Raw genomic sequence first — 14,029 nt, 5'->3', positions numbered from 1 at the left:
ATATGGCATTTTCGTTTAGGACACCTTTCTAGACAAAGATTTAATCATTTACATAAATATTTTCCTTTTATCTCTATACATCATGACGAGACTTGTGACATTTGTCATCTTTCTAAACAAAAAAAAATTTCATTTTCTCAAAGTTTTAACAAAGTCAATGCAAGTTTTGATTTATTACATTTTGATATTTGGGGTCCGTTTCGACAAAATTCTATTCATAATCATAAATATTTTTTTACTATTGTTGATGATTTTAGCAGCTTTACATGGGTTATTTTAATAAATCAAAAGGAGAAGTACAAAATCATGTAAAAAATTTTATTACTTTAGTTGAAACACATTTCAACTCTAAAGTCAAAATTATTCGTTCCGATAATAGACCAGAATTTATTTTACATGATTTTTATGCTTCAAAGGGCATTATTCATCAATGTAGTTGTGTTGAAACTCCTCAACAAAATGAAAGGGTAGAACGCAAGCATCAACATATTTTGCATATAGCTCGTGCTCTTATGTTTCAATCTAATTTACCATCATCTTTTTAGTCTTATGCTGTTAAACATGCTGTTTATTTACTTAACAGAGTTCCATCATCCGCCATTAATTTTAAAACACCATTTGAGATTTTATTGAATCATCCACCAAATTATCATGACATTAAAGTTTTTGGATGCTTATGTTCTGTTTCTACCCTAATGGCAAACAGATCAAAATTTGATCCAAGAGCCAAAAAGGCTGTGTTTATTGGATTTCAACATGATTTTAAAGGATATATTGTTTATGTTTTAGAAGATAAAAGAATTGAAATTTCTAAAAATGTGATTTTTTTATGAAATGATTTTGCCTTTAGTCACAAAAAATGTCCAATTCCATACACTCATCCCAACATTACCAAACACACATTCTCAAAAACAAGATTTAGTTAGTCTTCCAGTTGAACCCTCACCTATACCCATTGACCCAACTCCATTTAATTTTTTATTTTCTCTAACAACCTCTCCTTCTTCCTAACTGTCATTTCCTAACCAAGTTGAACCCATGACCATCCAATATCTTTCAACACACACACCCATCTCTCCTTCCGCACTAGACACCAGTCCACCATCACCTCCTCATCCCCCGTCACCCTCTTCACCACCTGAGCAACTCCATCCTCGTCATTCCAACCGACCTCACCGACCTCCAGCATATCTCTCTGATTACTTGTGCAATTTCTCTCTCATTTCTACAAATCAATCTCCCTCAAAGTGGAAGTATCCTTTATCTTTAGTCATGTATTTTTTCTTCTCTTTCATCTTCACATAAAAAGTTTCTTTATCTCTACATTCTGACATTGAGCCAACGTCTTTTAAGGACGCCAATCAACACTCTAATTGGCGTAGTGCTATGAAAGATGAGTTAGATGCTCTTGAGCTGGACAAAACTTGGCGTCTTGTTGATTGTCCTGCAGGCGTTAAGCCGGTTGGCTGTAAATGTGTCTATCGCATAAAACGCAAGCCTGATGGTCCAGTTGATCGATATAAAGCACGACTTGTGGCAAAAGGATTCATTCAGACTGAAGGTGTTGATTTCTTGAAAACTTTCTCCCCTATTGTCAAGCCTGCCACCACCAGATTAGTTTTGGCATTGGCCTCTATGAAGCATTGGCCCATACATCAGTTGGATATTAATAATGCTTTCTTACATGGGGATCTTTCTGAGGATGTTTATATAACTCTGCCACCCAGATTTACATCTCCTCGACCGAATCAATGCTGCAAGCTACTAAAATCACTGTATGGTTTACGACAATCTAGTCGTATGTGGTATGGCAAACTTTCTCATCTTTTGCTATCTCATGGATATCAGCAGACCTTATCTGATTATAGTTTATTTGCTAAATTTACTGGTGCTCAAATTTCTATCCTTCTAGTCTATGTTGACGATATTATTCTCACTGGTAATTCTATTTCTGAACTTGCTGCCATTAAGTCTATTTTGCACCAATACTTTTGAATTAAAGACTTGGGTCTATTAAAATATTTTTTGGGTATTGAGATTACTCAATCAGTGAAGGAAATTTGCTTATCTCAGAGAAAATATTTTCTTGATCTTTTGGAGGATTCTGGTTTATTAGGTGCTAAGTCTGCCTCTGTTCCAATGGATAGTACCACAAGACTATATCAAGACAAAAATCCCCTGCTATCTGACCCTTTTGTATATCGCCGTTTGGTTGGGCGTCTTATTTATCTCACCACTACTCGACCGAACATCATGTATGCCACTCAACAATTAAGTCAATTTATGGCATCTCCTACTAAATCTCATCTTCAAGCTGCCAAGCATGTGTTACGATATCTGAAAACTAGCCTCGGCAAAAGACTTTTTTTTTTTTCAAGAGAATCGGAAATTTAGCTTCTCGACTTCAGTGACTCTGATTGGGCCCCGTGGCGGATCCAGAAATCTTATAAAGAGGGGGCGGAAATAAAAAAATTAAAAGTGCCATATTAAAACGGAAAGTTTTAATAAAAAAATTGTATATTTTAATATTATTTTAAACTAAAATTAATTTTAAAAAAATTATTTATATCAAAGTGTTTTTCCATAAAATTTTAATTTTTATCTTTATTATAAAAGATATTGTAACAGCCCAGACCACCCGCTAGCACGATATTGTTCGCGCCCTCGCTGACACATCGATCCGGGCTCCGGCTCTGATACCATCTATAACAGCTCAGACCACCCGCTAGCACGATATCATCCGCTTTGGCACACAAGGCCTCACGATTTTACCTTTGACGATAGGGATGATAGTCGAAACCCCCCACACTCACTCGTCAAAACATGTCACGCTAGGGAGAGGTATCCACACCTTTATAAGGCATGCTTCATTCCCCTCCCCAACCGATGTGGGACCTTATAGATATAACATAAATAATATAAATTTGTTTCTTTAATACTTTTAATATATGTATTTAAAATAAATTAATGAATATAATATATAAGATATATTCATATTAATAAATAATTCACTTGATATATTTTGATTTTAATATTATAAAAAATAAAATTTAATCTAATTTATTTTTATGTATATATTTTCTTATTACATTCAATTAAAAATTATTATAAAAACTAAAATATTTTTATATAATAATAGATAGAAGAATTATAAAAAAAATTGAATTTTATTCTTATTATAAAAGATATAGCATAAATAATATAAATTTATTTTTCTAATACTTTTAATATATGTATTTAAAATAAATTAATGAATATAATATATAAGATATATTTATATTAATAAATAATTCACTTAATATATTTTGATTTTAATATTATACAAAATAAAATTTAATCTAATTTATTTTTATGTATATATTTTCTTATTACATTCAATTAAAAATTATTATAAAAATCAAAGTATTTTTATATAATAATAAATAGAAAAATTATAAAAAAATAATTGAAAGAACAAAAGAAAATAAATTTTAAATGCATGATATGGGACTTGAATTCATGCTTTGAAGTATATAATGCCTCCCTTTAACCACTGAACTAAAAAGTATATTTGTCACGACTTTTAAACATTATATCTAATGTATTTTAAGTTTTGAAAATTTAGTGGGGCCATGCTGGTCCCCTAAATCTGCCTCTGATTGGGCCGGATGTCCTGACACTCGACGATCTTTAACATGTTATTATTTTTTTTAGGCAGTTCTTTAGTCTCTTAGAAGACAAGAAACAAACCACCAACCACCGTTACTCGATTATCCACTGAAGCAGAATATCGTGCACTTGCTAACACAATTTGTGAACTTCAATGGATACTAAATGTATTACAATTTTTACGCATCTCTCCTATCCGTCCACCAGTTTTATATTGTGATACTCAGAGTGCTCTTCATATTGCTGCTAACCCGATTTTTCATGAACGGACCAAACATTTAGAGGTTGATTGTCACTTGGTTTGACAAAAAGCTCAAGTTGGAGTGATGAAACTCCTCCCCATTCCCTCTTCTAGGCAACTACCAAGCATTTGTCTTCTCAACCCTTCCATCTTAATTTGAATAAGCTTGGTGTTCTTAACATCTTTAGTCCTCTAGCTTGCGAGAGCGTATTAAATCACTCTTCCACCTTAGCCCATGACAACAATAAAAAAGTCTCACGACCCACAAATTCAGCCTAACAGAATACACAAATTCAGTTATAATTTTAGTCTTTATTATTATGTTATCTTTGTTTATCCTTATCTTATCTTTATTTGCTTTTATCTTTCATAGGTCAATACTCTATATATATTTAGTTTTACTTTTATAGTTTACAATTTCAATCAATCAACAATCAATAAAATTTCTTCATTTTTTCTTTTCTTTCATTATTCTTTCACAATTTTATTATCCTTACATACTCTTTCCGTTTTATTAAAAATATATAAAGTAAAATTTATGTATAGATATTTTATTTTTTTTTATAATATACGCTAGCATAATAAATCAAGAATTAATCTGTTGTAGATCTGAATTTCATTTAAGAGTTTGTCATTATCCAATAAATTATTATATATACAAAATAAAATTTAAATTTTTGACACTTACTTAAATAAACTATTGATATTTTAAGACATATTCCAAATAACTTCTAATTAACTAGTATCATGAAATTAATTATCATTATTTTTTTAATTTATTTATTTATTTATTTTAGGATAAACATAATATAACAAAAAGATAAATATTAAATTTTATATATATTTATGTTTTTTTATCAAAATTTTTGTGAAAACAAATATTCTCTTGCTTCTACCTGAGCATGTGCCTGCATAAAAATATGATCCTACACGGGATTTTTTATTTGTGTTATTAATATTGTTATCATTATTATATTACATATAAGTATTTAAATTAGTGTGTACATACATATTTTATGTATTATTATTATTAGGAAAAGTTTAGGGGCCAGCAATTTTTGTGTTTTCTGGCTAACACTTAATCATCAAAACAAAAGTGAGTGATCTCCCACCATTAGATGTAATCTCACATCATTAAAAATACTATTGATGGTCAATTGATGATTACAAAATATCAAAATTGCTGGCCCCTAGCATTCTTCAAAAATTATTATTATTATTATTATTATAAAATTTATATATGCTTGAATTTTCTTTTGCAAATACATATACATAATGCTTAAGTATCTTTATGTACTCTCCTTTATTTTGTATAATGCTTAAAAGAGATGTTTTTCCCAATAAATGACACTTCATTTAAAATTTTTTTTTAAAATATATTTGATTTAAGGTGTTAGACCTAATTAGAAGTCTTTGAAGGAGCTCAATGCGAAAGCCTGAAAGGAAAAGCTAGCGATGGCGATAACTCATGAGAAGTGGCTATTTATAAAAAGGCAACTACTCCCATGAAGATGCCAAAAACATCTTTTCATGATGATCCTTGTTTAAAAAGTGTAACTTATTTGTTTAGCAACATTTTGAATAAAGGTAACACTTTTACTTCAAGTAAAAATCAAGCCCTACAATCTATCATCCAATGGTCAAAATGAAATATTTTCACATGATGACAATCATAAAATTTTCATTGGAGTAGCCACCTTATAAAAAATATCAAGTTCCTGCGTACTTAAATATCAACTGAGCTCACAATTTCATTTGCATTTGCGTCTGTTGATTACAACATTTTCCTTCAGTCTGAAGATGGTGTCTTCTAATAAGAAAATTACCTACCGCAAGATACGTCAAGTCAACTATAAAAGTATCCAAACTTGCACAGTGGTCTATCATAGTGGTCTATCATAGTTAGGAAAATTGAGGGTTTTATGTTATGGAATTTGCTAAATTGGTGTTCTTAAACAAATTGAAAAGGTTTGCGGGCATAAATGGTTTTTTTTTTCTTCTTTCAAAATCTTTAGTACTACTTATTACGTGAATCCTAATGTTATCCTAGAGTACAGTACTCTTAATTTTTTTATATTTATATGCTAAATTAAATATTCAAATTTTAATATATAATATTATTTAAATATTTATTATTAAAAAATACTAGATTATATCCATCTAATTATTAACAAACCTCTTCGTTTATTTATTCGTCTGAGTGGTCAAAATATATAATGTGTGTCAACTAGCCAACAGAATATGTTTCATGTCAACGAGAAATGTTAATCCAATTGCATATGCATTTTCTTCAAAACTGAGTGTATTTCATGCATTTGTAGATGAGTTTTTTCACTGGCAATGAATTCACTAATAACCCCATCAATCTCAACTGAGCTGCAACCTGGTGCTTTCTCTGATCCTTTATTCTTCATCATATCCCTAACCCTTCTTGTTTCACTGTATTTCCCGGTTGTTGCATATAAATTTGAAAGCAAAACATAGACACCACTGTGGTTCTCCAACTTCAAGAGTTTGGCAGCTGCAAATTCGGCAATTTTAGTTTGTCCATGGTTGCAGCATGCACTTAAAAAGGCCCTCCAAGACAATGCCTCTTCAGAGGTGCCGCTGCTTGAATCTCTTATTCTTCTTATCATAACCATGGCTTCTTTGAAGAGACCAGCTCGACTGAGCAAGTCAACTAGACAACCGTAATGTTCGATCTTCGGCTTAATCTTGTGCACATTACACATCTTATCTAACAATTTCAGACCTTCAAGTACCATACCGGAATAACTACAAGCTGTAAAAATGGCTATGAATGTTAGATCATCCACCTTTATCCCTGCCTTTTCCATATCCGAAAACAACTGGAGTGCGCTTATTCCATCTCCATGCATTGCCATCCCAAAAATCATTGCATTCCAACACACAACGTCTCTCTCTTTCATGGAATCAAATAGTCTTTTAGCCATGTCCAAGTGACCACATTTTGCATACATGTCCAACAAACTGGTACTCAAACGAATGCTAAATGTAACCCTTGCTTCATTCAGATATCTGTGTACCCAAATGCCAATATCCAAAGCCCCCAAATGGGCACAGGCAGAAAGAATGCTTACTAATATAGACTCATCTGGCACCTCATCAGTAGACTGTATTAAACGAAATAGATGAAGTCCTTCATTGAAGCAATTGTTCTTCACATAACCAGAAATCATGGCACCCCATATTCCCCTGTCCCTCTCAGGTGCTTCATCAAAGAAAAGCCTTGCTGAATCAATGTCGCCCACCTTAGCATACCCTGCGATCATCATAGTCCAAGACACAGCATTCAAATTAGGCATTTCATCAAACACCTTGCGTGCAGCCACAAGATCACAGCAGGCAGAGTACAACGAAATCAAACCATTACCCACAAAGACATCACATAAAAGCCCCAATTTTGATCCATACCCATGAACAATCTCCCCCAAGGAAACACTTTCAAGCGAGGTACACGCCTTCAACACGCAAGGAAGGGTGTAGTGATCAGGGTTCAATCCACGGCGCACCATGTCAATGAACAAATATACTGTGCCTTTAGGGTTGCCATTGATGAAGAAAGCGTTAAGGACAGTATTGAATATGCAAAGTGTGGGATTGTGAATGTGTTGGAAAACTCTAAATGCATAAGCAAGGATTCCGTGATGGTGGGTGCTGAAAGCGAGGAGCCTGCTGAGTGCGAAGGTGTTATGGTGAAGGCCATTGGTGAAGAATTGAGCGTGTGCTTGCTTGAGTTGGTTCATGCTTTTGCATTTCTCCAATACTTGGAGGCATTTCTTGATGCTACAACTTGACATGGGAAAAAAGAACGCTCCTAGAGCTATTTAATCCAATTGATATGAGTTGTGATTTGTAATTTTTAATCCTTGGTACTGCAAAGATGTGGCACAAAATAATCACCCATTTTCGGACATGAAACCAACGAAAATAAACCTAAAATTTTGAATGTAACAACCTATTCTAACGAACTCAATTTTGCTGCGTATGAAAACAAAAATAATTCACTTTTTTCTAATTCATTTTTGCTAGTTCTGTTTGCAAAAATGAAAAAGAAAAATCTCTCTCATTTTCATGGCTTATCCTTGGGATTTAATTTTCGAAAAAGAAAATCTTTTATTTATTCTTCTTTGGATCAACTCCCAGTTAAATATGTTTGGGAGTTGAGGGGCGACGAAGATGAGACTGACTGGTGATAGAGAGAGATAAAGAAGACACTGTAAGATATATATTATAAAAAAGTTTTGGGTCACATTTTTATTAAAATTTGACCGGTATTTAATTAGTAAAAAAAATTATATACTATTAGATATAATTTTACACTATTAAAAATAGTGACTAATTGATGGCTATAAATTTAACCTTCTAACACTCCTCATATATTATTTTTGAAAATATTCTCTCTTTTCATGAATTGTAATTTATTAAAAAAGTTATAATTTATTAAAAGTTTGCAATTCATTAAATAATTAAATACGTTGTTGCATGTATTCATTTCTTCTAAAATATTTCAAACATTTTTTTTGTAATTTCAATAATTCTATGAGTATGTATAAAATAGTTGTATGCATTTATATATTTATACATATTGGCTATATATATTATTTTAACAAAATAATCAATCACTAAAATAAATAAAACTACATATCGTATGTATATTACCTTTACAGCAGAGAAAATTTACGATTATAACTAGAATATTTTGGTTTCGGTTTTTTAATCTCTTCGTATACCAACTCGATGATAGTGGTACAATGAGAATGTTATGTTTAAAAGTTCGAGTAAAAACCCCATTACTATTTAAACTCTTTTTTCATTTAAATACTTTGACCATACATACTAATAAACGTATACAAATATAAATAGACTAAATAAATTATATTTAAAAAGTTATCTCGTTCCTTTAAATTATAATTTATTAAATAATTATATCTTTTCAACAAAATATTTCTATTCATGAGTACCTTACTGTATGTACTCAATATTTATAAATTTTTTTCATTTTATTTATTTTTATTTAATCCATTTCAATATTTTTTTTATGTGAAAAAAAAAAGAATAAAAAATATTATTCTACAAAAAAAATAAAAAAACCTTAGTCAACAAATTAAGAAAAAAATTGGCTTTTGATTGTTTGTTTGGTTCAAATTAATTTTTATTAAAAAAAATTATATATAATTTTTTCCTATTCCACGCATAACATTTTAGTTCTTATCTTTGAACTAAACTTAAATGAGTCATATTTTCTTGTTTAGATATATAATAAAAATTTAAAAACCAGCAAAATGTATAAGGTTATATATATATATATATATATATATATATATATATAATTTTAATAATATATTTTTAGTGATAATAGTATTATAATAATTTGTTAGTTAATTTAATTTTTTATAATAATTATATATTTATTATTATTATTATATATTACTAATGAGAAGTTATAGAGGCTTTTTTTTTTCGTCACTATCAAAAAATTATTTCCTGGCAATTATTAAAATTGCGACTAAAATTTTGTCTCCACAAAAAATAAGATGAGTAATATTTAAATACTACTAACAATGATTTTTCCTTTTCTTCTAGTATACCCTATTTATTTATGGATGGAAGGTAAGTTTTTGCAGTGAAGGTCAGGATTTGTTAAAACTAGTAATAATATCATGCCGGTGGTAATGCATTTAGTCACAATATTTAATATGGAAACTGACTTTGTAACCATGAGAGATGGGCTCCATGTGATAAAAGTAGCCTGGTTTGGGTTGGCACTTGCTTCGGGTTTGTAGGACCATACGTGACTCTCCGAACCTCCCAAAGTCCAATCTACGTGAAATTAAACAATTTTTTTTAGTAAGGGCTGGGAGATTGAAGAAAATTTCACGAGACTCTGCTGATGCCCTAGCAAAGATCGTCGTTTTGTTTCCAAGTCGGAGAAGACGTCTGGAACACTCCCAAGCCATCACCCTGAAGCTATGGCTTTCAACACTGTCATTCCCAAGTCGGAAAAGACATTCGGAGCAGTAGCAAGCCATCAGAACGAGAACGTGAAAGAGGAACGTGCAAGGAATAGGTCGCAGAGCTCAAACCCAGGGATTTCGTCGTCAACGGTGTAGAGGTCACTCCCTTTGGTCGGCAGAGAGCTGAGGTATGTCGTTGGCAATGTTGATTAATTTCAAATGTCATTGAGACTAGTTAGACAGATTACATTACCATATCAAATCCTGTTTGAGAATTACTAAATTAGTTGATTTAGGGTTTATGTTAGGTGCTAAATTAGTTGATTTATGGTTTGTGTTAGTTGTAGTAACATGTACTGTTTTCTTAGAATGTGTTGGTTTATTTCACTTTCAGGAATGACCACCATCCATATAACACTGTGTATTAATCATAGAGGACGGTTTGAGAGAGGGCCGTGTGGAAAGGTTAGTTACGTGGGTGGTGAAGTCACAGAGATAGAGATGGTTAATGTTGATACCTTGAATAGTTTTTTCGTATCTGATTTGCTGAAGGACATAGGATATACATCTGTTACTATTTTTTTTTTTTGCTGGAACCTGGGAAGGAGCTTGATGAGGGGTTGAGGGACCTAAGGGTTGACATGGATATAGTTAGAATGTATGAGGCAGCTGTGAAGAACAGTAACGGAATAAATGTATATACAGAGCATCTGGTGGATGAGCCCGTGTTAGTTGAGGAGAACAACATGACTCCATCAAAGATGAGAGTAAAGCGCTGTGCTAAAAGGGTTCCAACTCCGAAAAAGAGTCCAAAAAGAAGATTGATAGTAGTGGAAGATGAGGATGATGCTGAAATTGTACGTAACGTGCAAGTTGGGATGGAGGACCGAAAAAGGAGTGAGGCCCAGAGCAGGGAAGAAGCCTATGAAGCACATAAACAGGCTGGTTTTGAGGCCCAAAAAGAGGACAATATCAGTATGGCCCAGGAGACAGCAGACCCATTACTTTCAGGATCTGATGAGGCAGGACAGGTTTCTCAGCCTCCCCCAACACCTGTCATACCAGATAAACCACCATCAACTCAGTCCCAACCTTCCCAGCTACCTATTCAAGAAGATCAGCAACCAACACACACTACTTGTTCAGACTCAGTCCCTTCTTCTGAACCCAATGTCTCTGCACCTCTTGAACTAGAACAACTAACCCAATACACCCCACATCCGTATGGGAATCCACTTTCACAATCAATTCCTCAGACAGTCCCACCCTCTAAGACCAATAGGACTCCCCAGAATTATCAGAGCAATCCTTCAGATGAGGTTGAAGGAAGGCCAAAGGTGAACAAGAGGAGATCAACAAAGAGGCCCCCTACATGCCAGTCTTTCATCCCAAACCCCGATCTGGACAAGCTTCCAACCTTCTACGTTCCCGTTGATGAGGATGATTTCTCTGATGGACATCATTGCTATGAATCAGAGGAATTGCATAGCATAGCAAGTGACGAGGATACTGACCAGACGCCAGTTTTTCCTCAGAGCAATGCTGATGCCCCAGTGAGGCAGGTGCGGTTGGAGGTTGGGATGAAGTTTGAAACTCTAAGCCACTTCAGGAAGGCTGTCCGAAAGTTTAATATCAATGTTGGAAGGAGCATATTCTTTGTTCGTTGTGATTCTACAAGATCGAAGGCTATATGCTATGATGAGGACTGTCCTTGGTAAATATACTATGCCAAGAGAACATTTCCAGCAAGTTATCAGGTAAAGACATTCGTAAATGAACATACCTGCAGCAGGGACAATCACTGTAAGTCAGCAGATGGAAAATGGGTCATAGATGAGTTACAGGAGAGGATACGGGTGCAGCCAAACTTGACAGTGAGGGAGGTTGACCAATACTTCAGATCCGAGTATGATGTACTAATCAATGAAAGAAAAATTTATAGATCTATGAAGAAAGCAAAGGAGAGGATCAAGGGTTCTGAGATTGCACAGTATGCACAACTTCGTGATTATGCTAACGAGATACTGAAGACTAATCCAGGGTCGACAGTAAGGATCCACATGAATCCCATGCCTGATTCGAATCCTATTTCTCTGAGGATCTATTTTTGCTTTGATGCGTGCAAGAAGGGGTTTGTGGGTGGATGTAGACCTTTTATACGGTTGGATGGGACATTCATAAGAGGATATTATGGGGGACAGTTACTGACAGCAATAGGACAGGATGCAAATAATCATATCTATCCTATTGCCTACGCAATTGTGGAATCAGAGAACAAAGAAAGTTGCAAGTGATTTTTGGAGATACTCCAGGAGGATGTGGGAGATTTTCAAGCTAATGGGTTTAACTTCATGTCAGATATGCAGAAGGTACTTGTGCATATTTACTTGTTAAGTCTGTTAGGGCAAGTTTATACCTTTTCTGTCTCATTTAAACGGGCAGTGTTATGGTGCTGAAACTAATATTTTTCAGCAGGTGCTGAAATGAGCTGGCCACGCTATATAATGAACGCGTGTTGCTGTTGGTGTGACAGGAGAAGGTGTTAGTGTGACAAGGGAAAATCAGGAAATAAGTGGAAACATCAGAATACAGTAATTGGTCAGAATAGTGTCGGGTAATTAAACAAAAAAGTTTGTATAAAGTGAGGTGGTTATAAATTGTTAATTTTTATTACAATTGGGTTTTTCCTTTTTTTGTTATAGTGAAATTTTTTGGTAAGTAGGTAAACTACTAGACTGGGCTTACATTGTGTAGAAATTAGGAATGATCCAATATTTTAAAAATAAACATTTTAATACTAATACATTAACTAATACTCTTACATAAATTAATTAGCTTAGTTCATAAATTCAAGAAAAAAAAATTACTTCATAAATTCTTATTTAATAATAAATGGTTAAATTGTTATCAAATAAACTAAATATTTTATTTTTCAAAATATCAACTGAAATAATATATTTACAAATCAAATTTTTAATTTTCTTAATATTATAAAATATTTTTTTACTAATTTAAATTGGTTATCCTCTAATACACATTGAATCAACCTGTTAACAATGATTTAATACAGTTAATTGAATAATAACATTCTCACTCATTTAACGAAGCACAATTTAATTAATTTTATTTTAAATTATAAAATTAAATTTTTTTAAGTTCTTATTTTTAAATCATTTAATTCATACTCAATTTTTTTCTAATTTTAAATTAATATTTATTAATTTTAAAATTATAAGACAACTTTTTTTTCCAAAAACCAAATATACATCACTAGCAATATATATAAACACATTGTATGACTATGTTTATTTTCATATTGCGTACTTACTGGCGTACTGCATATATATTACTAGTTTTAATTAAATAAAAAATAAAACATAACAAATATTTGAAGCATTACAAGGATTTATTATAACTATGTTAGAAAATGAGTGATATAATAACTATGTTGTCAATTTATAATTTTCATCAAATTTCTAAATTTTGTTCTTATAATTAATACTACAACTATATAAATATCAAGGTGTTAAAAAGAGGAGCATATGGCATATATACTTACAAGCCATTCACGTTGTCCTCGTAATCCTTCAAAGACATTTAGTGTGTATAGTGTAATGGAAGTGCAATATGAAAATAAACGCAGCCATACAATGTGCTTGTATTGTTAGTGATGTATATTTGTTATGTTTTATTTTTTATTTAATTAAATAAAAAATAAATATTTAAAACTAGTAATATGCAGTAAGTACGCAATATGAAAATAAACATAGTCATACAATGTGTTTATATTGCTAGTGATGTATATTTGGTTTTTGAAAAAAAAAATTGTCTTATAATTTTAAAATTAATAAATATTAATTTAAAATAAAAAAAAATTGAGTATGAATTAAATGATTTAAAAATAAGAACTTAAAAAAAATTAATTTTATAATTTAAAATAAAATTAATTAGATTGTGCTTCGTTAAATGAGCGAGAATGTTATTATTCAATTAATTGTATTAAATCATTGTTAACAGGTTGATTCAATGTGTATTAGAGGATAACCAATTTAAATTAGTAAAAAAATATTTTATAATATTAAAAAAATTAAAAATTTGATTTGTAAATATATTATTTCAGTTGATATTTTGAAAAATAAAATATTTAGTTTATTTGATAACA

The 14,029-nt window shown here is 31.8% G+C and overlaps 1 protein-coding gene across 1 annotated transcript; it reads right to left on the bottom strand.

The window, feature by feature from the left end:
• Positions 1 to 6,153: 6,153 nt before the first annotated feature.
• On the bottom strand, positions 6,154 to 7,656 carry LOC112751214 (pentatricopeptide repeat-containing protein At1g08070, chloroplastic-like). The gene has a single exon (XM_025800277.3). It carries the CDS (start codon positions 7,654 to 7,656, stop codon positions 6,154 to 6,156), a length of 1,503 nt encoding a protein of 500 aa, XP_025656062.2.
• Between the last annotated feature and the right edge of the window lie 6,373 nt (positions 7,657 to 14,029).

This window comes from Arachis hypogaea, chromosome 15, assembly GCF_003086295.3.
Source record: "Arachis hypogaea cultivar Tifrunner chromosome 15, arahy.Tifrunner.gnm2.J5K5, whole genome shotgun sequence".
Lineage (NCBI taxonomy): Eukaryota > Viridiplantae > Streptophyta > Magnoliopsida > Fabales > Fabaceae > Arachis > Arachis hypogaea.
This window is presented reverse-complemented; position numbering and strand designations above follow the sequence as displayed.

Bases quoted from the DNA above. Each gene is read 5' to 3' on its own strand.
- LOC112751214 (XM_025800277.3), bottom strand. From the start codon at position 7,656: ATGAACCAACTCAAGCAAGCACACGCTCAATTCTTCACCAATGGCCTT.